The sequence below is a fragment of the Schistocerca piceifrons genome, chromosome 7, assembly GCF_021461385.2.
Source record: "Schistocerca piceifrons isolate TAMUIC-IGC-003096 chromosome 7, iqSchPice1.1, whole genome shotgun sequence".
Taxonomy (NCBI): domain Eukaryota; kingdom Metazoa; phylum Arthropoda; class Insecta; order Orthoptera; family Acrididae; genus Schistocerca; species Schistocerca piceifrons.
This window is the reverse complement of record NC_060144.1, coordinates 69,636,879-69,664,434: the sequence shown is the minus strand read 5'-3', so window position 1 is coordinate 69,664,434 and position 27,556 is coordinate 69,636,879. Positions and strand designations below refer to the sequence as shown.

The 27,556-nt window shown below is 41.5% G+C and overlaps 1 protein-coding gene across 1 annotated transcript in view; it reads left to right on the top strand.

Moving 5' to 3' along the window:
- The window catches only part of LOC124805225 (acetylcholine receptor subunit alpha-like 1), a 412,453-nt gene that overhangs the window by 244,169 nt on the left and 140,728 nt on the right, over nucleotides 1–27,556 (top strand). The window contains exon 3 of the mRNA XM_047265724.1: nucleotides 25,835–25,944. Within this exon, the coding sequence (XP_047121680.1) occupies nucleotides 25,835–25,944 (110 nt within the window). The remainder of the gene's footprint in view (nucleotides 1–25,834; nucleotides 25,945–27,556) is intronic.

Sequence of the window (27,556 nt, the reverse complement as noted above, 5' to 3'; positions counted from 1 at the left end):
TGGAATGTCATGAAATGGAGGCAGTTAGGTAATGCTGCAACCTATTTTCCAAGTTATTCAGGCTGTACATTGAGCAAGCAGTTAAGGAAACCAAGAAGAAATTTGAAAATGAAATTAACTTTCAAGAGGAAGAACTAGAAGCCTTAAATTTTGACGATAATTCTGCCAAAGTTGGAAAAGTTCTTGGATTATCACTTGAACGGAATGGATGGTGCCTTGAAAATAGGTTAAAATACACATATCAGCGGAACCAAAACAAGGGAAACGAAGGCAGTCGAATTAAGCGATTCGTTGCTGAGTGAATTATATTAAGAAATGATACACTAAAAATGGTAGACGAGTTCTACTACTTGAAGTGCAAAATAATTGACGGCTGTAAAAGTACAGTTGATATAAAGTGCGGTGTAAGGAAGACTTCTTTTCTGAAAGTATTTTTTTCGGGTGTAGCCTTATATGGACGTGAGGCATGGAAGATAAAGAGTACAGATAATCTTTGAAACGTACAACTGCAGAGAAAACGTGAAGATTAGGTGGGTAGACCGGATGCTTGATGAAAGTTTTGTCTAATGACGGAGAAAAAAAATGGACATGGGAGAACTTGATTAAATGAAGAGTTCAGTGTATGTGACAAGATCTGAGGCGTCAAGCAAGAACTAATCAGGTAATTGAAGGCAAAAACTGCGAGACAAAGCCGAGCCTTGACTATGATAAGTGGGTTTGACATGGTGGGCGATGCAGTTGATATGTTAACGTGGAGATTCTTGCACATGTAGAACTGGGTGGAGTACAGCAGCAAATCAGTTTTCAGACTGAAGCCACAAAAACAACAATACAGTAGTCAAAGGATCTTTGATTGATGAATTTAAGGTAATGAAATAGTAGTAAAATATATCTGGTCAGACTTATAATTAGGCTAATACCCTCTAAGAAGAAGGAAGAAAATTATAGAAATGAGAAAAAAAACGAAGCACCACGAGGTAATTATCCGAATGAAACGAAAAACAGTAGATGTAATGTACATGTGCAGACAAACAGATGCTTTCATTTTCACAAAAACTGGATGATTTATTTAAGAGAAAAAGAGAAATAGCTTGAGAAATTGAGCAACTCAGTGATGCGCTGGTCCACGTCTGGCCCTCATGCAAGTAGTTATTCAGATTATCATTCATTGGTAGAACTGTTGGATGTCCTCCTGAGACACAGTACCTAAATTCGTCCAGTTGGTGTGTTAGAGTGTCAAGAGCAAGATGATGTCCACCCACACACGGCGAGAGTTTCTGCTGCTTGTCTTCACGCTTGCCAAACCCCACCTTGGCCAGCAAGGTCACCGGACCACTGCCCAATTGGGAACGTTTGGAGCATTATGGGCAGGACCCTCCAACCAGCTCGAGATTTTGCGAGATTTTGACAATACAAAGCGCCAGTTGGACTGAATTAGACACGATATCGCTCAGGAGGACACCCAGCAGGTCTTTATCAACCAGGGCTAAGGCGAAAAACTGCTTGGACGTCAAAAGTGGACCAACGCATTATTGACTTGCTTAATCTGCGAAGCTCTTTCTCTGGATTAAATCATCCAATTTTTCAGAAGTTGAAATCCCTTGTTTGTCTTTACAAGTACATCACATCTACTCGTTTCTGCCCCATTCGGATAATTCCTCCGTCTTCCTTTATTTTATTTTATTTTGTCTTATAGCTTATTTTACGTAGTATGTCGCCTTACATTAATGTTCCCAAATAAAGGTATTTTTTTTGTAATCAGGCGAGTACTTCATGAATTTTATAGCTTTAACAAAAATGTAAGAGGTTACGCTTTGTGAAATGTAAGTTCTGAAATGGCATGGAAAACATGCGAGCTATTTGCTTTAAGGATGAAATACGGGAGCATAAAAAAGGAAGATTGTGGGACGTGTAGCAAGTATAAAGATAAGCTGGAGTGGAGAGAGCGTGTTTATTTTCACAGTGAAGCACAAGGATTAGTGATGCGGTGCTGGAAGGGGGCGCTGATGGTGTGTTATAAAGGAAATGTTACGAGGATTTATGGGTTACAGGGCTCAGGAGAGTCCGCAACAAATTTATGCGTTGGCGCTGTGAGCAGCGCTTAGAAAATGGGCCTTCACTTGCGAACATTCCATCTGCACCTATTCTGTCACATCATCAGTTGTTCCCCTGGTTACCTCCACGACCAGATGCGGGGTGTTCAAAAAGTCTCCTCACTTGCGAACATTCCATCTGCACCTATTCTGTCACATCATCAGTTGTTCCCCTGGTTACCTCCACGACCAGATGCGGGGTGTTCAAAAAGTCTCCTCGCAGTGACGTATTATTGTTAGCCGCGCGCGCCGTGTGCCGAAGTGAATATACCGAAATGAAACTCAGTGAAATACAAGTTATTAATTTAATGAATATTCATTTTTACTTACAAATTTTCACACTAAACGTTGAAAATGCCCCCCCCCCCCCTGTTGTTGAATACACAATTCAGTTCGTATAATCATGTTTCCAAGCACAATTTGTAACATTTCCTCTGTAACAGAAGCAGTGAAAGCGGATACTGCAGTTTTCAATTCATCGATGGATTTTGAACGGTTGTTATAGACAGTTGCTTTCACTATACTCTGGAAGAAAATGTCAGGTGGTGTTAGGTCAGCAAGCAGCGACATTGAAACGCGAGCTGTATGCGCGGTTACACCATCTTGTACAAAATAACCGTTCAGTATTTCACTTAACACTTCTACTATGAATGGTTACAGAATATGACTACAGTATCATTGTGCGTTTATTGTTTCTTTGAAAAACCCAGGCAGGCGAACAATCATACGGCACGCACGGCTAACGATCATACGGCACTGCGGAGAAGCTTTTTGAAAACCCCGTGTTATTTCTACGTTAAACGAATATTTATCTTATTTTCTCTTTTTACCGCCATTTATCGGTAAAAACTTCGCACCTTCGAAATGTAAATGGTTGCTCCGTCCTAAGAATTCGCTCTCTGGTGCACCGTTTCTTTGCAGCTCGCTAATTAATTACTCCATTTCCTTCAAGTAAAGCTGATTCTGATTTCCTGCGAAATTTTGAGTGTTGATCTTTGAATCGACGAAAGTTTACTGTCTATATTCGCAAATGTAAGAACAAATTTTTAACTTCTTCAATGAGCAACAGGTGACTGCTATCAAAGTAATTTCATTAACATCGCCTCTATTAGCTCAAACCCATTTTAATTACGTTACACGTACATGACTGATACTGGTCAACGTAAAAGTCTACTGGTAGCTTACTCTACCAGCGTGACAGGAAACAAATCTGCTAAAAGAAGACATTGTCCGGAATCAATGACGAATGGAGTGCATTCATCCATAACATTGTATTTAGCCTTGAAATTATGTTGCATACGTAATACTCGAAGCTTAGGTCATTTGGAAACGAATGAAAAACATTGTCATATTAAAGGAATCAGATGACTACTCACCCGACAATAACTGAAACAAATAAGAAAACTGAAGTCAGGGTAATTCGAAGGGGTTTGAACTTCATCTCCTCTGGAATCCAGTGGTTTTATGACTGGGTCAAATTCTATTCCAGGCTCCATCAAGTACATTATGTGTTTCTTCCATCCCTGTCGCTCTAATTAATCCTGGATGTCTCGGGGCGTGTCTTAACTATCACGCCTTCAGATTTTTATACACGTTTTCGTCTTCGTCCACCTATTCTAACACTTCTGTTTCACATCGTATAATTTTTTAGTTTTATGTTTCCCATTCTTCCAATTCACGATGATGATGTTGATGATTATGATGATAATGTCTGCTCTTTGGGGCGCTCAAGTGCGCGGTTATCACCACCTGTACAATTGCCTAACCTTTGCTCAGTCTAATCTCGCCACTTTCATGAATGATGATGAAATGATGAAGACAACACAAACACCCAGACATCTAGAGGCAGGTGAAAACTTCCAATTCATTAATTTTTGGTTTTCCCACATCGCGCCCTCAGTTTTCGGATGAACCTGTAACGTATGGATCCACTTCATCAGCCCTACAACAAATTTTGACCGCAGAACATTTCTTGCTTGAAGAAAGCTTTCTACACAAGTTTCACTCTCTCCCTTGTCGCTCTTGATACAGTTGTTGGTCAATCATGTTCAAAAAATGGTTCAAATGGCTCTGAGCACTATGGGACTTAACTACTGAGGTCATCAGTCCCCTAGAACTTAGAACTACTTAAACCTAACTAACCTAAGGACATCACACACATCCATGTCGACACTGCGACCGTAGTGGTCGCGCGGTTCCAGACTGTAGCGCCTAGAAGCGCTCGGCCACTCCGGTCGGCTGTCAATTATGTTTCCTAGATAGATGAAGCCATTGATATTTTCTCTTGTGTGAGTTTTTTATACAAGGGCCGTTTTGAAAGTAATGTCTCCTACTCTTTTGTGATGACTTAGGATATCCGCGCCAGATTTCGTGCAGTGGTAATGCTTCAACCCTCCTCTCTCATTTGAAGATAGTTCCGTTGTTCTGCAATAGTTGGCGCCAGCAGAGGAGTGTTCCAAAGTGGAGTCCGATATGGACGCGCGATGTGTAATCGATTGCTCATTGCTAAAGAAATTGCGCCGACTGAAATCCATCGACGCTTGCCAAAGTATATGGAGACAATACAGTACACGTGAGCAATGTGAGGCGATGGGTACGGCATTCTCGAGGTGATGAAAAGGGTTTGGATGACAAGCCACGGTCTGGTAGACCCTGCGCAGGTGTCATCCCTCGCAATGAAGAGCATGTTGATCAACTCACCCGTGCTGATTGGAGGATGATGGCCAGAGAATGTTGCCTGTAATGCCGCGGGAACAATGTTGGAACATCTTGGTTATCGCAAAGTCTGTGCGAGATAGGTCCCGCGGATGCTTAGAAGAAGAACAAAACATCGAATGAAAATTTCTCGGGACCTGCTGGGCCAATATGAAGCTGAAGGTGAAAATATTCTGAATAGCGTCGTCAATGGTGTGGTATCAACGTTCGATACCACACTTGTTAGGGGTTGCAGTTATCGACCGCGGACCGTATTAGTATCTTTGGACCCGCGAGTCGCGACCAGAGCCGCTAGCGCGGCTCCGCGGCTTGTATCAAGTTTCTAGCGACCTCTCGTCCAGTCTTGCTCGGGACGTCAAGTAGTAAAGTAGCATAGCCTTCAGCTAATAGGAAGCAACCTCTATCAAGGCGCTTAGTAACGTATGGCCTACCTGAGGCCTCAATAGCTATCTTTTTATAATTACATGTATACAGTCAAGAAGAGTCCTGTACAACCAGTTCAGTACAGTATATATTATTTTTTACCAACTACTTCTGATTATTTTAGTCGTTGCAGACCCAGACCATGCAGCCAGCACCTTATCGACGTTACTGAAAAACCTGCTGTGATTTATATGTTTCTATTTAGCATTGGCCATTGGCGACGAGGTACTTTTGGATGTCCTGGAGCCCGGAGAAACTGTCAATTCATCCAGCTACAAGACAACACTCACTAAGCTGAAAGCTCGAATTTTCAGGATAAGGCCAGAGAAGGAAATCAACTTTCAACTGCAACGCGATAACGCCAGGCCCCACACCAGTTTTGCGACTATGTAACTCACTGTAAAACTCGGCTGGACTGTCTTACCGCATCCACAGCACAGTCCCGATTTAGCACCTCCACACTTCCATCTCTTTGGGCCTCTGAAAGGTGGACTACGTGGGGAATATTTTCAAGACTCGGATACTGTAAGGAAGTGGTTAGCCTCAGCTGGTTTCGATTTTGACAAGCGTGGCTTGCAGGCTCTGGTTCATCGTTGGCAAAAGTGCATAGAATGGTGCTATGTGGAAAAATGACAGTCTATTGCTGAAATATTGGTGTCTTTAGCTGTGCTGTTGTGATTTTTGTATCTTCTGTAGTTTTCATGAATAAAAGTAGGAGGTATTACTTTCGGGACGATCCTCGTATATTATATTTTTCCTTCTGTTTATCTACACTTCAATCATAAGGTTAATAAAATCGTAAACTTAAAATTTTCACAGAGCATAAGATTTTCTGTTATAGCTCCTAATGGGTATAACATCCCTCAGACTTCTAGAAGAATATAATAATTCCAATCACAAAGAAAATAGGTGTTGACAAATGTGAAAATTACCGAACTATCAGATCAATAAGTCACAGCTGCAAAATACTAACGTGAATTCTTTACAGACGAATGGAAAAACTGGTAGAAGCCGACCTCGGGGAAGATCAGTTTGGATTCCGTAGAAATGTTGGAACACGTGAGGCAATACTGACCCTACGACTTATCTTAGAAGAAAGATTAAGGAAAGGCAAACCTACGTTTCTGGCAGTTGTAGACTTACAGAAAGCTTTTGACAATGTTGACTGGAATACTCTCTTTCAAATTCTGAAGATGGCAGGGGTAAAACACAGGGAGCGAAAGGCTATTTACAATTTGTACAGAAGCCAGATGGCAGTTATGAGAGTTGAGGGACATGAAAGGGAAGCAGTGATTGGGAAGGAAGTGAGACATGGTTGTAGCCTCTCCCCGATGCTATTCACTCTGTATATTGAGCAAGCAGTAAAGGAAACAAAAGAAAAGTTCGGAGTAGGTCTTAATATCCATCGAGAAGAAATAAAAATGTTGAGGTTCGCCGATGACATTGTAATTCTGTCAGAGACAGCAAAGGACTTGGAAGAGCAGTTGAACGGAATGGACAGTGTCTTGAAAGGAGGGTATAAGATGAACATCAACAAAAGCAAAACGAGGATAATGGAATGTAGTCAAATTAAGTCGGGTGATGCTGAGGGAATTAGATTAAGAAATGAGACACTTAAAGTAGTAAAGGAGTTTTGCTATTTGGGGAGCAAAATAACTGATGATGGTCGAAGTAGAGAGGATATGAAATGTAGACTGGAAATGGCAAGGAAAGCGTTTCTGAAGAAGAGAAATTTGTTAACATCGGGTATTGATTTAAGTGTCAGGAAGTCGTTTCGGAAAGTATTTGTATGGAGTGTAGCCATGTATGGAAGTGAAACATGGACGATAAATAGTTTAGACAAGAAGCTTTCGAAATGTGGTGTTACAGAAGAATGGTAAGGATCAGATGGGTAAATCACATAACTAATGAGGAGGTATTGAATAGAATTAGGGAGAAGAGGAGTTTGTGGCACAACTTGACTAGAAGAAGGGATCGGTTGGTAGGACATGTTCTGAGGCATCAAGGGATCACCAATTTAGTACAGGAGGGCACCGTGGAGGATAAAAATCGTAGAGAGAGACCGAGAGATGAATACACTAAGCAGTTAAGAAGGATGTAGGCTGCAGTAGGTACTGGGAGATGAAGAAGGTTGCACAGGATAGAGTAGCATGGAGAGCTGCATCAAACCAGTCTCAGGAGTGAAGACCACAACGACAACAATAACAGGTATAACATAGCCAACCGGTAGCAACAACATTGGACTCTTACCAGGTTTCGACGCCATCTATAGGTGCCTTCATCAGAAAATTCACGATTACCTAAAAAGAGTATAAATAAACATTTACAGAAAACAGAGGAGTAACCAGTTTTTATTCGTAAGAGTTTTACATGAAGGCTGTTCACACATCTGATAAATGACGAACGAAGTTAAGAGCAACAGTGCTGTCCAAATAAAAAATATTTCATTAAGAAGTTAATACTAAAGCCACATAAAATGAAAGATATTAAAACTGACATAAAGATGGTAACTGATAACAAATTTCTAGCTACATGGCATAGCACGTTACACGCCGCTAAGGGCTGCGAGAGGTAACAGTCACTGGAGGTGGTGTCATGCTAAGAGGCACACATGCCGAAGATGCCACGACGTGGGCACCAAACAAGTCGCTCCGTCAAATAACAATCGAAGATAACAGTTGCCTAATTTCTGAAAATATTTTCAATAGCATGTAAGTATTCATCCTAGATATGGATAGCCAATATTATGATAAATAAAAAAAAATGTATAGGACAACGCAACACAAAATTACGTAAATTTTAATACGAATCTGCATCTACATATATACTCCGCTAGCCACCAAGCGGTGTGTGGCGGAATTCGCGCCAAAGTCATATTTCCCCCCTCTGTTCCACTCGCAGATCGCCGAGGGAAAAACGACCGTCTGAACGCCTCAGTACGAGCTCTAATTTCCCTTATGTTTGAATGGTGATCATTGCGCAATTTCAAAGTTGGTGGTGATAATATATGCTCTACATCCTCGGTGAAGATCAGATTTCGGAATTTCGTGAGCAGCCCCTTCCGTTTAGTGCGCCGTCTATCTGCAAGCGTGTACCACTTCACACTTTCTATGAGATTCGAAACGCTCTCGCGATGGCTAAGTGTACCAGTCACGGATCTTGCCGCTCTTCTTTGAATTACGCCATAAATGAAAGAGAGAGGAGAAAACGATATCTTAGAGTTCACTCTGACAAAAAAAGGGGCTCCACTCTAGACATTTCTAACCAACGGCTATATACTGTTACAAAAAGTTTTGTTACGTAATCCCAACTGTTCATTATCAAACCGTCATTAAAAGAAAGGCGTTTGAAAATGTCTAACTTTCCTCTGTGTCTGCAGTATAATGACCTCATGAACTGTCCGCCCCGGAAGCTGAGTGGTCAGCATGACAGACTGTCAATCCTAAGGGCCCGGGTTCGATTCCCGGCTGGGCCGGAAATTTTCTCCGCTCAGGGACTGGGTGTTGTGTTGTCCTAATCATCATCATTTCATCCCCATTGACGCGCAGGTCGCCGAAGTGACGTCAAATCGAAAGACCTGCACCAGGCGAACGGTCTACCCGACGGGAGGCCCTAGCCACACGACATTTCCATTTTTTTACCTCATGAACTTCTTTAGGTATATGGTCCGTAATGGGACGCATGTTTCCTTAAGTGGTATCTTAGTATCTAACAGAAATTACTCGTCCTTTTTGTCCTAAATAATATGTTGTGCATGTGTCACAGCTAATTTTTAAGACACCTGAGTTTTGTAAGGGAGAATGTGCTCGTTTCAAATTATGAATAAGATTATTTTCAAGCTATTACTAGTAGAAAATGGTGCATTACAGTCACATTTGTTTCGGAGAAGACAATGAATCCTGCACGACACAGGTCGTAAATAAGGTAAAGACTTTTTGTCTTTTCATTACATTCGTTATTAGGAAAAATGCCAAGAGCGGTAATTATGATTTTTTTAAATGTAATCCATAAGATTAGGTCGTTTACATTACTGGTCGCTATAGTTTTAATCAAATTTATTTCAGATTCGAGATTTTCACCAGATAAAGGAGTAGAAATGGCTCTGTGTTTGAAAGAATGAAAAAGACATTTTTGTGAGAATGAGGGTGTGTTGCACAGGACGACAGTATTTGACCAGAACAGGTTTCTTTGCGAAAAATTTTGAAAGGAATTTTTTTATCAGCTATTGTTATTGCTAAGTCCAAATAATTTAACTGGCGGAGGTTGCTTTAGAGTCCACATCTGAAAGTAAACTATTCGAAAAGCTTGTTTAAAATTTTCAACTGTTGATCAGTGTCATTATACGGCCCTCTGTAAATAATCAAAATGTCGTCTACAAATCTGGAGTGTGAAAGAACTCAGGTGTCTATAAAAGTAGCTGTGACACATGTCCAGCGTACTATATAGGACAAACAGCGCCAGCAATTTCTTTTAGTTAAAAAGAACGTCTCTACGGAAAAGAAGGTACCAACTTATATAATTCATTCTTTGCTGTTCCAAAAATATAAGAAATCGATCTTGTACTAGAGACAAGGCCAATTCCATTCCCTATACGTCTCCATTGATCGTGCTGCTTCCGTAACAGCTTCTTCAATGATGGACGTAAAACTCCAATCATTCTTCCTCACTTCGACAGTACAGTATCTGAAAGAGCAATAATATAGCATTTTTCTCACGGTGAAACCATACGCCAGTCGTTGTGGACACGGTGGCGATTTTCCATCTGTTGCTCCAGGGAGACACGGCTTGTATGTTGAACCGTGAATTTACCTTCAAAACCTTTTCTTACGAATTTACTTTATTTACTAGCGATTAATCAAGAACACTAACACATTTAATCACACTATGTGAGCGTGGAAGTAGTTGCCAGGGAGTAACTGATGGAATCAAAATGTAATTGCTTTTAACAAATGTGAATTTTATTCCTAAAAGCTTTTTTTTAAGAAACAGATTTAAAAGTATAAGCAGAAAGCACCCTCTAAATATCAAGTTACAATTTATTCAGAGGCAGAAAGGAGCAAATTTTTGAGTGTATGTGCTTTCGGGCTGAGAACCTTGCCGCTCCCTTTTGACACGGCCGTAGTCACGACCGCTCACAACAGCCTCTGAAAGGCTACACAGGTGGAAATCTGCAACACACCAGATTACCTTAAAGTAAAAGTTTTAACAATTCAAACAAGCACACAAACTATGCACTCCATAGGAGGGATGTAAATGGTACAAAACACTAAAATTAAAAGATTAACTTGCCACCGAAGGTGCAACTTGATTTTAATTTCTAAGAAAAGTCTTACGGTGGAAGGGTGGCAGCTTTATGTACTAAAATGTCCATTTAAATAAAAACCCATGAAATGCAATCTTATATGAAATTATACAAGGTTGGCCAAACGAGTTAACATGCTCTACCGTACACATATACCGCCTCTCAAGATGATAGGCAAGATAAAACATATTTCAGGAATTAGGCCATTACACTCCAAGCAATGAATGCATTAACACACCGAATCCGACAAACATGACAGAGGCAGCTATTAACTTAGTACGGCAGATTGATAGGAAGATTACCGAACAACCCGAATCGCAGGTTGCTCTAACCCGCCCTTACTCCACAAGGGAAATACGGACCACCCAATTCATAAATAACCACCTTCCCGCGGGTGGGCAAACGAAGAAGAATGGTGGGACGACCCCAAAACAAAGCGGCTGGTGACCTCACCAAGAAAACAAGTAGAATTTAACAAGTAAATGAAACAACATATCACCAATCACTTAACTTCTAATACACTGCGATTGCTGGCGAGGACATGGCGCAGCACCCCCGAAACGCTCTCCCGAACCGTCCGCTGGCAGCCGCTGCAATGGACGCAGGAAGGCGCGCCGATCTCCCGTCTCACGGCGTCGCAGCTCGCACCGGCCAGACCGATGTCGTGGGTTGACTCCTGTTGCTCTCGTGTCGACCGCAAAGTCACTACCCCTCGCTATACGGCGCGGCCCACTGGACTGAAGTGGCGACCTCACATGCGCCGACGCTCAAGGCGGACAAGTCATCTTGTGTCTCAGCGCGCGACCGACCAACCGATCGATCCAACCGCCAATGACTTTTGCCTGAGCAGCTCGAGCAGACTGTCGGCCTAACGCACAGACTTAACAGACTTACAAGGGGAGGCCACGACGTTTGGAACGCGGATTTACTGTAAACTTCGTACACTCGCAGTAATCCATGAGGACAACAAAATGTGTAAGCAGTAGCGCGCACTTCTCATTCGTTACTGAGAAAATCGCAAGATAATTTCGGTCGTCAAATATATATCTGTGCGTGGCCATTTTAACCATAAAGCGGCTGCAGCCGAGTAGTGCCGGCACGGTAGTTCAGCGCGTTCGGTCAGAGCGTTAGCTTTCCTTTCTAATAAAAAACTGAGCGAACGGATGAACGACAAAACTGAACGGGTGTCATAGGACGTCCGCCCTGAACAAATTAGACGAACAATATAGAACAAATTTTTAAAAAAGAAAGTGGTTGGCGTTGAGCCGCTAGATCGCTGGATCGAGTTCCGTTCGTCAGCTTTTTTTTATTTTCAACACAGTCATTTTCTATACTATTTATATTACAATCGATCTAATGGGAAAAATACGTGTAATCGGATGGACTTTTATTAAATTTACAATGTCATTTGTCAGTCTATTAATTTTTACTATCACAAATAATATAATATTCCTAACTATCAACTAGTAAACGACCAAACGCATAAAGTGATACTGAAAATGTATGCTTGTCCGTGTCTTCAAAACTGTTCGTATTTAATCGAAAGAGAACGAGAAATTGCTTCTTGGAAGACGCTATTAAAATACAGTCGAAACTACATAACCAATTATCAGCGCCTATTTATAAGGAAATACTGTGTTATGGATGGTTTTGCTTCCAAACCATCGACTGAAAGAGAGGTTTTTGAAAATATTAACGAGGTTTGTTTTTCCACGGAAAACTTCAAAAGACATTGCGTATGACGAAACATAGCATTTATTCAATGCTGCTGGTGCCGTTTAACTTCACGTTTTCCATGTTTTTACGAAAAATATCATCCTCCAACTTGTACCCGTAAAGTCGAAAGCGACGATTAATAGCACATCTTTCGAAAGCCGTCTGTGCCGGTCAAAACTTGGAGGTAACAAGTCGTTTCGGGCTCCTTCCAGGTGTAAGGGAGTTCTCAAATCACGGACAAGCATAGATTTTCAGTATCACTTTATGCGTTCGGCCGTTTACTAGTCGCTAGTTATGAATATTACAATACTTGTGATAATAAAAATTAGTAGACTGCCGAATAACATTCTAAATTTAATTAAAGTTCATCCGATTACACATATTTTCCCCATTATATCAATTATAATATAAATAATAAAGAAAATGACCGTGTTGAAAATAAAAAAAACTGACGAACGGAGCTCGATCCAGCGATCCAGCGGCTTGAACGCCAACCACATTCTTTTTTTTTTTTTTTTTGTTAATTCTGTTCTATATTCTTCGTTGAATTTGTTCAGTGTGGACGTCCGAAGATACCCGTTCAGTTTGTTCGATTCTCCGTTCGCTCAGTTCTTTTATTAGAAAGGAAAGCTAACGCTCTAACCGAACACGTTGAACTACCGTGCCGCCAACATTCGGGTGCCGCCTCTTCATGGTTAAAATGGCCACGCACATACATGTATCTGACGACCGAAATTATCTTGCGATTTCCTCAGTAACGCTTGAGAAGTACGGGATACTGCTTACACATTTTGTTGTCCTCATGGAGTACTACGAGTGTACGAAGTATGCAGTAAATCCGCGTTCCAAACGTCGTGGCCTCCCCTTGTCAGATGCAGGAACTAAGCCCCTGATCGGGCGACTACTCGTTGAGTTCTCTCACTGCATCACAAATTCGGACGAGAGACAGACTAGCAAGCTGGGGACGAGAGACTGACCCCAGACTGATTCCAGGCTCACCCAGACCGACCAACTGGCGAGCTCATAGCGCCCCTTAAATGCACGTGAACAGGCAACTTTCCCCTTTCCCACCAGAGGGAGACACCAAAGCTGCGATTGCCACAGCGGCGCCACCGCCAGAAACGGAGGGCGACTGCTTCACACTACACGCTGCGGCGCGCTCTTCAAAAAAGCAATTTTTACCACGGCTCATATGTGTTGATAATCTGGTAAAGTACAGTTCGCATACTCTTTTCTCTTGCACTTATTTCCATTAGCGATGTATCTTTTCTACTTTTCTTTTCTTGTCAATATTCCAAATGAAGAAGGGGCAAAAGTCAGAGTTCAGCGTCACGTCGACGGCGTGGTCCTTAGAGACGGAGAACTGAGATCGAACTGGATTAGGATGATGGATAATAGCGACCGCGTCCTTCTAGGAGTAACTATAACAACATTTGTCTCAAGTGGCAGAGGGAAACATAAATCTGGAACTGAATGAAACGGAATTTGAACCACCACACTTCCGAATGCGAGCCCATGTTCTTACCACAGCGTCATTTCGCTTGATAATGTGTCAAATTGTTGGAAAGTGAATATTTTAATGAGGTGCTAGTGTATTATCGTCCAAGGATCGGGGTACTACTGTGGTGTCACCGCCAGACACCACATTTGCTAGGTGGTAGTTTTAAATCGGCTGCGGTCCATTAGTACATGTCGGACCCGCGTGTCGCCACTGTGTGATCGCAGACCGAGCGCCACCACAAGGCAGGTCTCGAGATACGGACTAGCACTCGCCCCAGTTGTACGGACGACTTTGCTAGCGACTACATGGACGAAGCATTGCTCATTAGCCGAACCAATAGTTAGAATAGCCTTCAGCTAAGTCAATGGCTACGACCTAGCAAGGCGCCATTAGTAACATTGCATGTATCTAAAGAGTCTCACTTGTCTCGTCAAGAGCGATGTACCACAAAGATGGATTAAAGTTAAGTATTCCAGAAGCTACGTACTTTTCTTTATAGCATTCATTACGTATCCTGTTACAGACCTATCACTCCATCCTTCGTGAGTTAGCGCGTGCATCTTGGCCGCCTCTTTCAATTAGTGTGTTTAGTGTTGGCAAGTCTGCCGACACTACAACTACACCAAAGTCGGCTACACCCATTGATATCACAGACATTACCGATGCCTCGCTGCAATGCGTAACGCCAATGGGTGCCGCTCCAGATGACACGTCCCCTCCCTCAGCACCGCATCACCATCGCACGGAAGTCGATATGGAGCCGAGCATTGACTCGTTTACACCAATCTGTGACCTCCGATGAGGCAGTTTTTTTGAACACCAGTGCTATTCAAGTCGCAGATGGAACGCGACTTTTTGTAAATGTTGTACTTTAGAAGAAGAATTTGTAATTGTGTTCATCCAGTGAAGCGTTGCAGTTCGAAGACAGTTGCAAATATTCGACACAGTCCTATGGCAACGGATACTATACATTTCAATAATGTACTAGGGCTTTTCCGAAACCAAGGTCGCGAAACGAAAACCACAGTGAAAATCAAAACTTTTTTTCCAGCAGCAATTAGCCACACCTTCCAGCTACCTCTCTAAACAGTCACCGCTCCGACTTAGACATTTCTCTTGGCGCTGTACGAACTTTTCAGTGCCCTTGTCACTGACAGCAGCCGACTGTGCTTTCCGCCAATTCTCTAGGCTGGTCTGCCTTTCGCTGTTTGTGCCAAAATGTTGTCTTTGTAGCCAACGGTTATGTGAGCAGAAATGAACAACAGAGGGAGTCAATAAAGGGCTGTATTATGGGTGATCAAATACTTCCCGCCAAAACGCTGCGCAGTGGTTAGCACACTGGACTCGCATTCGGGAGGATGACGGTTCAATCCCGTCTCCGGCCATCCTGATTTAGGTTTTCCGTGATTTCCCTAAATCGCTTCAGGCAAATGCCGGGATGGTTCCTTTGAAAGGGCACGGCCGATTTCCTTCCCCGTCCTTCCCTCACCCGAGCTTGCGCTCCGTCTCTAATGACCTCGTTGTCGACGGGACGTTAAACACTAATATCCTCCTCCTCCTCCAAAACGCTGCAGGAGTGTCTTCATAAGCCCTGCAGAATGCGGCCGAAAATGGTCTTGAAGAAAGAAACGCATGGCATATATGTTGTGTGGGCTGCATAGCTTCAGGCGAAATCTCTCACCAAATCCAGATACTTGGTGGGAGACACTGTTGTTTTAGGTATTTCTACGTGATCACTTTGATGTGTGAACTGAAAAGAGTGACATGAAACGATCGGCAGGCACACTAAAGACACTGCCCAACACATTTGTGCAAAGTACCACCGGATTTTCACAGCGGTTTCTATTTTTCGCTTAATTGGACCTTACTTTCCGAATACGCCTCCCATCATATGCTTCATTTCCGAACAGTCATCTACTTGAGCAATCAAAGAACCCTCTGTTTTGACTGGAGAAGTCTAGTGAGGACATAACAAGTTACATGAAATTCACGTTTCTAAAACATGTCAACGATTCACTGCATACTTTTCTGTGTGCTGTTTTGCTGCTGGTGAGACATCAGTTGTGCAGCTCCGTACTGGACTACCATCGTCCACATCTGATAAGTTTCTGAAGCATGAACATAAACATTTTATTAGTGTCTGTGAGAATGCAGGGTTTCTCAGCGGATTTCACTGACGAAGTCTTGTCGCATTATCCGCCGAGTCGCACCGTCACGTTGTCGCTACGTCTCGACGAGTTTCGTATTCGTCATCTTCAGTCGAAATGAACTTCAGTTGAAGATAGTGAGTAGGAAACTCATAGAAACGTTGCGACACCACGACACCACGTCTCGACTAATAACCGTAGAAAATTTCACTATTTGTGTTTTGTCAAGATAACTTTTATTTTGTACGACAAATATCACTTTGGTTTATGAGAAAATTAGTAAAAGCCGTAACAGCTGTTATTACATGTGCATTTATTACATTACATCCGGTTTACCATTTAATGGGCGTGTTCAGCATAAGAAATTTACGAGGATCTTGTCTCAGAAGACTACTAACGGCCAGATAAATAGCTAAATGGCACGTGTTTAAACACACACATTGACTTCGTCGATCGCCTGCTATGAGGACATTCAGCATTACGCGCAGGGAGCTTGGGAGTATGCCGCACTCTGATCAAGATTAGTTTGATTTATGGTGACCGTCGAGAGCGGTAAATAAATTAAAATCGGAGTGAGGCTGTTAATTGCGCAGTTTATTGTCAAGCATAACGCCAGCTGATGTGGTGGTCGCTTTTAGTTCGGCTGCGCTGGAGCCCCGCCGGCCATCGGAGTTGCTCGTCCGCTGCAACGAGGCCACCCCCTCCCCCCCCCCCCTCCAACATCCCCCCTCCCCATGGCGAGCCACTGTGCACATGCCGCCTGGTCATTAAAAAAGTTGACGTCGGCGCGCACACAATTTACCGTGACCGCCGCCCAGTTTGTCCGCCGCTGCCAACACAAACTGTTCCCGCTTCGCAAAGCCTTCCGAAAAATAAAAACCTGTCCCGGTGCTTCTGAGCCACAAGTGCCGTCAGCGGTTTTCTATTTTTTTACGCTTCTCCTAACGAACTGTGTGTTAACGAAACACGAAAAACAATTGCTGCCAGTTTCGGCGAAGGCAACGGAAATAATTATCAAGTTCACATACTGATAGATACCTACTCTCGTAAAATGAAGAGTAGTCATAACAGGTGTTACGTAACTACTATTTAGCGATACAGTATGCATCGGTGTTAAAAATAAAAATTTGCTCATCTCTGTTCAAAGTTATGTACCGGGTGATCAAAAAGTCAGTATAAATTTGAAAACTTGATAAACCACCAAATAATGTACATTGAGAGGTAAATATTGACACACATGCTTGGAATGACATGGGGTTTTATTAGGAACAAAAAAACCACATTTTGCTAGACGCGTGAAAGACCTCTTGCGCGCGTCGTTTGGTGATGATCATGTGCTCAGCCGCCACTTTCGTCATGCTTGGCCTCCCAGGTCCCCAGACCTCAGTCCGTGCGATTATTTGCTTTGAGGTTACCTGAAGTCGCAAGTGTATCGTGATCGACCGACATCTCTAGGGATGCTGAAAGACAACATCCGACGCCAATGCCTCACCATAACTCCGGACATGGGACATGCTGTACAGTGCTGTTCACAACATTATTCCTCGACTACAGCTATTGTTGAGGAATGATGGTGGACATATTGAACATTTCCTGTATAGAACATCATCTTTGCTTTGCCTTACTTTTTTATGCTAGTTATTGCTATTCTGATCAGATGAAGCGCCATCTGTCGGACATTTTTTGAAGGTTTTTTTGTTTTTGTTTTTTTTTGTTCTAATAAAACCCCATGTCATTCCAAGGATGTGTGTCAATTTGTTACCTCTCTATCTACATTATTCCGAGATTTATTCAGTTTTAAAATTTATACTGACTTTTTGATCACTCGGTGCAAAGGACCAATATCTTTGCTGCCTTTGTACTGGCTACGAACAAATTTTCAGGAGACTATGCTCCGACCTCTCCCTTTCAGTGAGATAAAAAATCTAGGAAGTAAAATGCCAAACAATAGTCATATTTGAGTATGGAATAAAATCATTATCTTATCTTTGATCTATCTGGACTATAATCACAGATTTTATTCTTACATAAATCGATTTCGACTGTAAACTGCAGTCACACTCATATCGCTTTCACCAAACGGCTAAGGCACGCCTTATGCCAATGCATGTTCCGCGGTTTTAGAATTCTCTGCAACAACATTTAATCTGACGAAGACTGCAGCTTACAGTCCAAATCCGTCTTCATATGACTAAATACTGTGATTGACCTCCGGATTAGTGAAAGAGAAATACGGCTACGATAGCGTTAAAGTTCGGCGGAAGATGAGAGGTTGGGTTGTTTTGGGGAAGGAGACCAGACAGCGAGGTCATCGGTCTCATCAGATTAGGGAAGGACGGGGAAGGAAGTCGGCCGTGCCCTTTGAAAGGAACCATCCCGGCATTTGCCTGGAGCGATTCAGGGAAATCACGGGAAACCTAAATCAGGATGGCCGGACGCGGGATTGAACCGTCGTCCTCCCGAATGCGAGTCCAGTGTCTAACCACTGCGCTACCTCGCTCGGTCGGCGGAAGACGAGGTCATTACAGACTGATAAGTTACTCTGTTGTTGAGGGACGCACGGGTCCGTTGAATCGAGTCATGCCGGCTTTCTACTAAAGTTATTTAAGGAAGCCACACAGTGAGCCGGGGGAAAGAAAGAGAAATTGTGCACATAAATTGATCACGTGTTCAGGTACTGATTTTGATAACGCCATAAGAAATCGACGTTTCTACGTGATTAAAGGGCACAGGCAGAAAAACAATATTTTCTTGTGCTAGGCCTAGTGTTACCTCTACGAACCTGGGTACAGTACAGCAGATGCCATGACGCAAAAAATATGCAAATAGCGGTACAACAAAGCCAAATCCTAACCGTCCACAAAATTAGGCAACTGGTTTTTGCATAGACTTTGCTTTGCTGCAACATCGTTGAACACAAAGAGGAACATGCTGCAAACGTCATCACTATGAGAAGCACATTTCAAACGTAGAGTAATGTTTCGGATATTACCAGAGAATATTCTCCTCACTCAACATGAGCAATACATGTTTTACATTACCACATCCTTATCTCAACATCGTATACTTCTTTTGGTCGTACATTTGGGTATTCTGTAATGGAATCATTATTATGTTAATCATAAGCTTTCAAGGGACACAGACGAATGGTTTGCTGTGGGTGTTTTTCCATATTATTCGCTAGTCAGCCACATACCTCAGAAAAGTAGAGTTTTAATAAATGTATAGTATTTTTATTTTCATAGAACAGGTCCGCCTTATGGAAACCAGTTTTATTTTCTTCTCACCTAAACAAGTTTCACCATTGTTGCGGCATTATCAGCGAGTATGGTATTTATTTTGAAATTAATGTTAATACTGCTTACATACACTACATTATTCGTTTAACTTACTTTACACCCACAGTATCCAGGCTTCCTTGCGTATTGCATAGTTTTGTGATATGACAGGCATCTTACAGAGTAGCAGTTACCATGAACTTCCGTACAGCATACCATCATCACCGCAATACGCATATTTCATCAAAAGTATCAACACTTTCACCTAAAGATTTGTTGTAAACCATAACAGTGGTGAGTTGAGCTAATCCATGTAACAATATTACCTTAAGGCGGACCTTATCTTGTAACGCGCGTGTGTTTCTGAGAACTCAAATGCAGACACGCTTGTGTAGCGTTTAACGTATAGGCCACACTAAAGTTTTTCACCATTTTGTATATTAACGATCACTAGCGGCAATTCGAGAAAAATATTGAGGTAGTTTTATGTGATTAATAACAGAGTTTATCTCATGACTGTTACTAATATTTTAACGTACTGAAAGGAAAGATTTGGTAAGTTTTAGGCACGCTGCTACTTCAATTATAATTTATATGCGCAAGTATCTGTAGTGTTGGGCGAACTACACCAAATTGACACAGCGATTAATTATTGCCATTATAATAACACATTTGTAACTTTATAAGCAGCACCACATTATTCGATTACTGCTTAGTTATATCATTGTCCTCCATATATTTCGTAACACTTCTGTATTCTGAGTGTATTTTGTCTGAAACTACTTCTTCAGTGCTATGGAAGTATTTCAGTAATAGACACAATTTATAGTAAAATGTTTCAATCGCCTGGAAAAAAAGTCATGGTCTTCTCTGAAGAATGGTAGGTAATATTAACATAATTTATGATGTAAAGTACTTTGACATTACAGTGTTGCTGACGAAATACTGTAATTAAATCACATCAGAGCAAACGCTTCAAAATGACAGTAAGTACTGTACATTATATAAGATACTTTTTCATTACAATGATTGTCTGGGATACCAGTGAATTAACGTAAATTAATGACGTATGACATTTATTCTGTAGGAATTCCTAAATATGGTGACATCCTACTGCTATTTAGAATCTGCTGCATTTTTAGACCGGCTTTACCCAAACACACCCTTTTCAAGATCATCAACTAATAACGCATTTAAATAAGAGATTGAACAATTAGTGGAGCTTGATGTTTAAATAAATAAACCAATATCACATGTTAATCTATGAGAAATTCGTGATATCTTAACACATACACATACATCTCATGTTAAATTAATAGCACTCTGAAACCAGTACGTGCTAAGTCTACAAGGAACTTATATATGGATTAATGAAGTGTTAAAAAAAATCTCTAAGGTTACCTTAAGAGAATATGATAATATGGGGCTACAGTAAACTTGTAAATAATGACGGAAAAATATTGACTGACAACACGTTTCTATATTTACATTTTACGTAATAACTTTCTTTAAAGTCAGTACCGCCATTAGACTGTTTTTATTTGCAGTGTTACAAAATCATGATTTCGGTTTCAAAGTGCCATTATAAAGTGTTTCAAGTGGTTTTTTGAACATAGCTGCAAAGGTTCAGTGACCGTGTCATAATTATATTGTAACAAATAAGCCCTCAGTCACAAATATTAAGTCAAAAATTGACATGGTTTCGACGCTACTATGAGCGTCGTCTTCAGAATTAGACTAACTGTACTAAAACATTAGGTATATAGTACATTAATAAAATTAAAGTTTCTACTGACTCGAACAACTTATAAATCACATATTAAAAAAGATCTCAGCCGGAAAGGCGACGTCATGAACACTTGTCAGATGGCGAGCCGCTAAGGGCTGCTCGTACTGTGGACAAGGGTTGCAACAAGACTCAACCCTCGTCCACAGTACGAGCAGCCCTTAGTGGCTCGCCATCTGACAAGTGTTCATGACGTCGCCTTTCCGAATGAGATCTTTTTTAATATGTGACTTGTAAGTACTGCATCTTTTCGAGTCAGTACAAACTTTAATTTTATTAATGTACTATATACCTAATGTTTTAGTACAGTTAGTCTAATTCTGAAGACGACGCTCATAGTAGCGCCGAAGCCAGGTTAAGTTTTGACTTAATGTTTGTGACCGAGGGCCTATTTGTTACAATATGTTTCAAGTGTTATACAGTGCCTAAGATGGCATACTGTCGTATTTAAAATACACTATTAGACACATTGTGTATTTTAAATACGACAATATGCCAACTTGGACACTGTATAACACTTAAAACATTTGAATATGGCACTTTGAAGCCGAAATCGTGATCGTGTAAATGTAACACTGCAAATAAAAACATTCTAATGGCGGTACTGACTTTAAAGACATATATTATGATTGTGGCCCCACATTATGAAAAAAAAATTATGTAATAACCACCAACCACACTTGAATAGCGTAGGAATGGGATGGATATTCACGCAATTTAAAAGCAAATAAAAAGAGCATGGCTAAGACCCATGCGTAATCATCTTTGGCCGAATCGCACTACATCACGCCGCTGTATGATGACGCTGCGGCTGTTGCTGCTGTGACGGCGTCATGCTGCCACACACAACCAAATGCCTCGCCACAACTTGAGGGCTGGAGAAGCACCGCCATCGACGTCGGCCACAGCCCATGAAGATGACTGAAAATGACAGGACTAAACTTGCCTTAACCGTTAGCAACCGCTGCAAACATTCTACGAATCTGAGAAATGAGAGAGATGAAGGGTAATCTCTCACTCTGACACACGGGCAGCAACCGAAAAGCATCAAATGTACTGGTGATAAGACGGGAATGCTATAAGAAGCAGCCGGCAGCAGAGGAGAACGCAACCACTCTTGAAAAACGATCTACTTTTTCTTATATATCTCTAATTCCTGAGCATGCTTACAGTAATGCGTCATTAAAATCATCAAATTACAAGGCGTCTATATTCCGTCAGTGTAGATGGTTGTTCGTACTCGCAACTGCGTATACATTTCACGTATTTCATAACAGCTGTATTCGCAACAGTGCCTATTCCTTTGGACATGTGACACAGGAAAGACGGCACGTGGATGTTTGGGTCTGGCCGTGATTCGTGCACAGGATAGACACGGCGGCCAAGGCGAGCGTTCGCTTAGAGTGGGATACCCGGTTTCGTATCACAGGCACAAATTTTCTCTGTTGTTCTCTTATGTAGCTAAACGTTGTTCATCTTAACAATTGCGAATTCTGTGCAGCCACGATGCTGTTCGGATTCAATCATTTACAAACATGTATGCCACAGTTGGAATAGTAATGAATGGGAGGAGTGGTGACTCGATTCAAGCGTGCCAATTGGTCTATACAGAGAAGGGTGGATGGTTCGGGAGGGATAGGGAGGATGAGCTCATCTTGGATGATTACCTGCATTAGAACTGGAGGAGTTCTTTGGTTTTCTGCCATATTATTCGTCACGTAATTACCAGTCACGTGGACAGTGTACCAGGCTACATATTGACCACGAATGTACCACACGCAAATGCCCCAGAGGCGTGGCAGCGAAAACAGGGAACTGTACGTGACTGCCATGAGATTACATCCTGATCTTGAATGTACATACACAAATAATCTACAGGCATGGGCGGTGGAAATGGGGGAAATGCGACATCGGTCAGGTTACATCCTTACCTCGAATACACCTCACACAACTAGCCGGCAGGCATCCACGGGGGAAGAATTCCCTGAAAGCGTGGGCATAAACTTGAGATAAGACCGTTACCTGCAGTCGTATTGGTTGTTCTTGAATTCGCCACTGTGCACCTTGGAAATTCGTCAGTTCTACATAAATGTTTCATGTGTTTCGTACCCAAAACATACAACAGAACACAGCATGCGTCAACTATTACGCCAACATGATAAGCGTCTTCTCTGATTGTGATTAGCCGATCATTCCTAATCATTTCTTTCACTTTTACCGCGATTTCATTGGTTGACGATATACTGAGGCGTCCAAGGTGCTCTTCATCTTCAACTTCTCCGCGATCCTCTTCGAAACGAAAATATGACTGGGAACCTTGTTTTACTCAATACAGAGTCACTAAAAGCAGTATTTAACACTTCTAAAACTTTACTGCTCCTCATTCCATTCTGATATGAAAATGTAACACAAATTTACTGAACCATGTTTACACAAAATACATCATCAGCTTTACTACGGAAACAGATGTAGTCTTTTTGACAGGTGACAAAATATTAACTAAGCACGATGCCCAACATCGTACATGTATTTTTCAAGTATATTTGCAAACAGAACCTCGAAAATAACCTATCAATGTGAGTGAAAAAATACACGAAATAACAAATTTCCTGTTACCTTTTAAACAAAATCCATATTACAGAGTAGTTCATCTGTATTCCACATGTCTGTTGGTATATATCTTTCCCTCGTATTTTGTATTGTATTGTAGAAGTTGGAGAAAGTTCACTCCACATATGAGTCGCGCTGGAGGCTGCAGAATCGCAAGAAACCCTCGATGAAAATGGTTAACGGTTCGTTCACAGCAACGACGTGGAAGAGACGACTGTTCTGTTGACGGGAGCCTCGCAGATGGAGCCATCAGCGATTTTACATTTTAGTTGGTGGCAGAGGATTACTGCTAACACCCAGACTTCCATAGCTTTGGTCACAAGTATGGCTGTTCACTGGCGCACTTGGCACCTGTTCCAGGTTTACTTTTCACGAACGGTAATGCCCGAATGCATTGGATAAACTGCTCTGATGATCACCAGTTGCCAACAGAGACTTTTTCAAATGTCCAGACGGTTGACATCGGCTGAAAATTGGGATCTTGAATCAACATAATGAGAGCATTTGATGGTGCTGCGAAGTATGTGCGGCATCTGTGGATAGTATTGCCGTTTATTGATAGTTTTATGTCATGGAAGATGTACCTCGTTTTGTTGACATTAAAAATTGTATTTACAGTTTCAGAATTTTACTGGGTACATTTTTTGGTATGTGTGTATATGAATATTTTGTGATTTTACTTTCTTTTTAAACATTGAGTAATCACCTTAGGAAATATCCCCTCATATCATAGGCATACGATAGTGTGAGAGTTCCTAAATCATCAATGTTGTTGGTCAATTCACACGCCAGATAGCCCTCTTATACTGATATTAAACTGGAAAAGAGATGAGTCATCAGGTTCGATGCGGCCCGCCACGAATCTGAGTAGCACTTACACCCTAAGTTCTCGGTTAGTTGATGAATGTATTCAAATTTACCTTCCCTTGAAAATTTTAGCACCTGCAGCTCTCTACAGTACTGTAGAAGTAACTCTCCGATTCTATAACACATTTCATGCCATCTTGTCCCATTTTCTTGTCTGTGGTTTCCATGCCCTCCTTTCTTAGCTGATTCTGCGGGAACCCCTTCATTACTTACCCGCCTACCCTATTTTCAACGTTCTTCTGTAGCACCACATCTCAAAAGCTTTGATTCTCGTCTTCTTGTTGCCCCACGGCATACGACTGACTGCCATACGATGCAGTGCCCCCAAACGTACAATCTCCGAAATTTTCTCCTCAGATTAAGGCCGATGTTTGGTATTAGTAGTCTTGTCTTGCCCAGGAATGCTCTGTTTCTCTGTGCTAATTTGCTTCTTACTTCCTCCTTCCTTCCTTCGTCGTGTGTCATTTTGCTTCCGAGGTAAAAGAATTCTTGACCTTCAGGTACTTCCTGCAGCCCCATTTTCATGTTAATTTTTTCGCTAATCTCACTTTTGCCACTCATTACTTTTCTCTTACTTCAATTACTGTCAGTCCCTACTGTCTATCCATTGGACCGTTGTTCACTTTCATTGCCGGTACCAAAGTGGTCACTGATTATTATTATAGTCAGTCTTTTGTCCTAATTTTTTTTTCCTTCCTCTTCACCTTTCTGTAATTGATTCTCCGATGTACAGGTTGAACGGTAGCCGCGAAAACCTGTATGCTTGTCTAACGCCGTTTCTAGTGCGATCTCTTTTTATTGGACTTTCACTGTTATTGTTCCCCCTAGGTTGTTGCTTCTTACTTCCTCCATGCCTCCGTTGTCGTATGTCATTTTGTTTCCGAGGTAGCAGAATTCCTAATCTTCATCTGTTTCCTGCTGCCCCATTTTGATGTTAATTTTTTCGCTAATCTCATTTTTGCCACTCATTACTTTTGTCTTACTTTGATTACTTTCAATCCATTCTGTCTATTCGTTAGACTGTTCTTCACTTTTATTGTGGATCATAATCTCATCACTGATTCTTATTACTGTCAGTCTTTTATCCTAAATTTTATCCTCACTCTTCACCTTTTACTTTATTTCTGTAATTGCCTCTTCGATGTAGAGATTGAACAGTAGTGGTGAAAAACTGCATGCCTGTCCAATACTGTTTCTAATGCGTTCACATTGTTCTTGATCCTTCACTGTTACTGTTCCACCTGGGTTGTTGTACATCTCGTACATCATCCCGCTTTCCCTACAGCTTACTTCTTTTTTCTCAAAATTTCGAATATCTTGCAGCATTTCAGATTGTCATTAAGTGAACATAACGATGGTGCTTTCTGTAACTGAGACGGTGGTCCTCGTGTTTCAGGAGTGGAACGACTACAAGCTCAAGTGGAACCCGGACGACTACGGCGGCGTGGACACCCTCCACGTTCCTTCGGAGCACATCTGGCTGCCCGACATCGTCCTCTACAACAAGTGAGTGTCCCTCCACCCACTGCAGCCGTTGACACGCCGTTTTCCATTTTTATGAACTTCGTAGATCTTTGTTACCATTAACTGGATTTGAGCACCTAGCGAACAGCTCTTGTTAAGTTCACTTCCTTTATAAAATTACAGACTATGTCACGCTGAAAGTACGAATATAATGATCTGATAAGCGACTAATCTGTATCGCAATCACTGCAGTTTTTTGTTTTTGGAAACTGTAACTAAGCCTTTCTCTTACAGGTTCTGAACTGAATATAGTGGGTCGCCTCAAAGTGAATTAGCTTCAAACCACTTATAAATGTCAGCGCAAATTTGATTAGCAGTTATTTCTAAATCTGTACTTGACCTGCTACTTATTGCAATGTTTGTTTCATCAGCAAACAAAACAAACTTAGCATCTGGCAATGTAACAGATGAGGGGTCATTAATGTGCACAAGAAAAAGCAATGGACCCAAGATGGAATCTTGAGGAACACCACATGTAATTAATTCCCAGTCAGATGAAGACTGACCTGCTTACTGCACAGGTATTCGCAAGGACACCCTTTGTTTCCTGTTAGATAGATGAGACTGAAACTATTTCGCAACATTGCGAGTGACACCATAATATTCTGATTCACTTAAGAGAATGATGTGGTTCACACAATCAAAGGCTCTTGAAAGTTCACACAAAATGCAGGTAGCCTCTAATTCATTATCTAATGAATTAAGTACATTCTCACTGCAAGTGTAAATAGCTTTCTCTATATCAGAATCCTTAACAAATCTAAACTGTGATTGGACAATATATTACTTGCAGTCAGATGCTTAAGGAGATACTTGAAAGCAATCTTTTCAAATATTTTTGAGAAAGCTGGCAAAAGTGAAATTGGTCGATAGTCTGATAGTATCTGTATATCCCCCTTCTTGTAAAGAGGCTTAACGTCAGCAGATTTTGGCCAGTCTGGAAATGTTCCACCGATGAGAGACTGATTACAGAAATAAGTTAGAAGTCAACTCGCATGAACACTCTTTGCTTAACTTCGTTGATATGTTACCATACCCACTTGAATACTTAGATTTTAAGGATCTGATGATGGATGCTACTTCTTTTGGACACATGAGTGTCATTTCCATTTTACTGAAGTTATTTTTAAAGACTGCTCTCAGATAATCCATTGCACTGTTCAGAGAACCTGACAATCCCAAGCTGTGAGTAACCTGTAAGAGATTTCCTTCCAGCATGTATATAACATATGAAGACATGCAGATAGAAGAGGTTGATAGTGTTAAAATTCTGGGATTGCAACTCGATAACAAATTCAGTTGGGAAGGGTATACCACAGAATTGCTTAAGCGCCTAAACAAGTCAATATTTGCAGTGAGAAAGAGTGATGTCAGACGAATGAGATATAAATATACTGTTGCATACTTTGCTTACTTTCATTCTATTACGTCGTATGGGATCATATTCTGGGGCAACTCATCAAGCCGAGCAAAAGTTTTTAGGGTTCAAAAGCGTGTGATAAGAATCAGTTGTGGTGTAAATTCAAAAACATCTTATAGAAATCTGTTCAAGGAACTTCGTATTCCATCACTCCTTCTCAGTGTGTTTATTCCT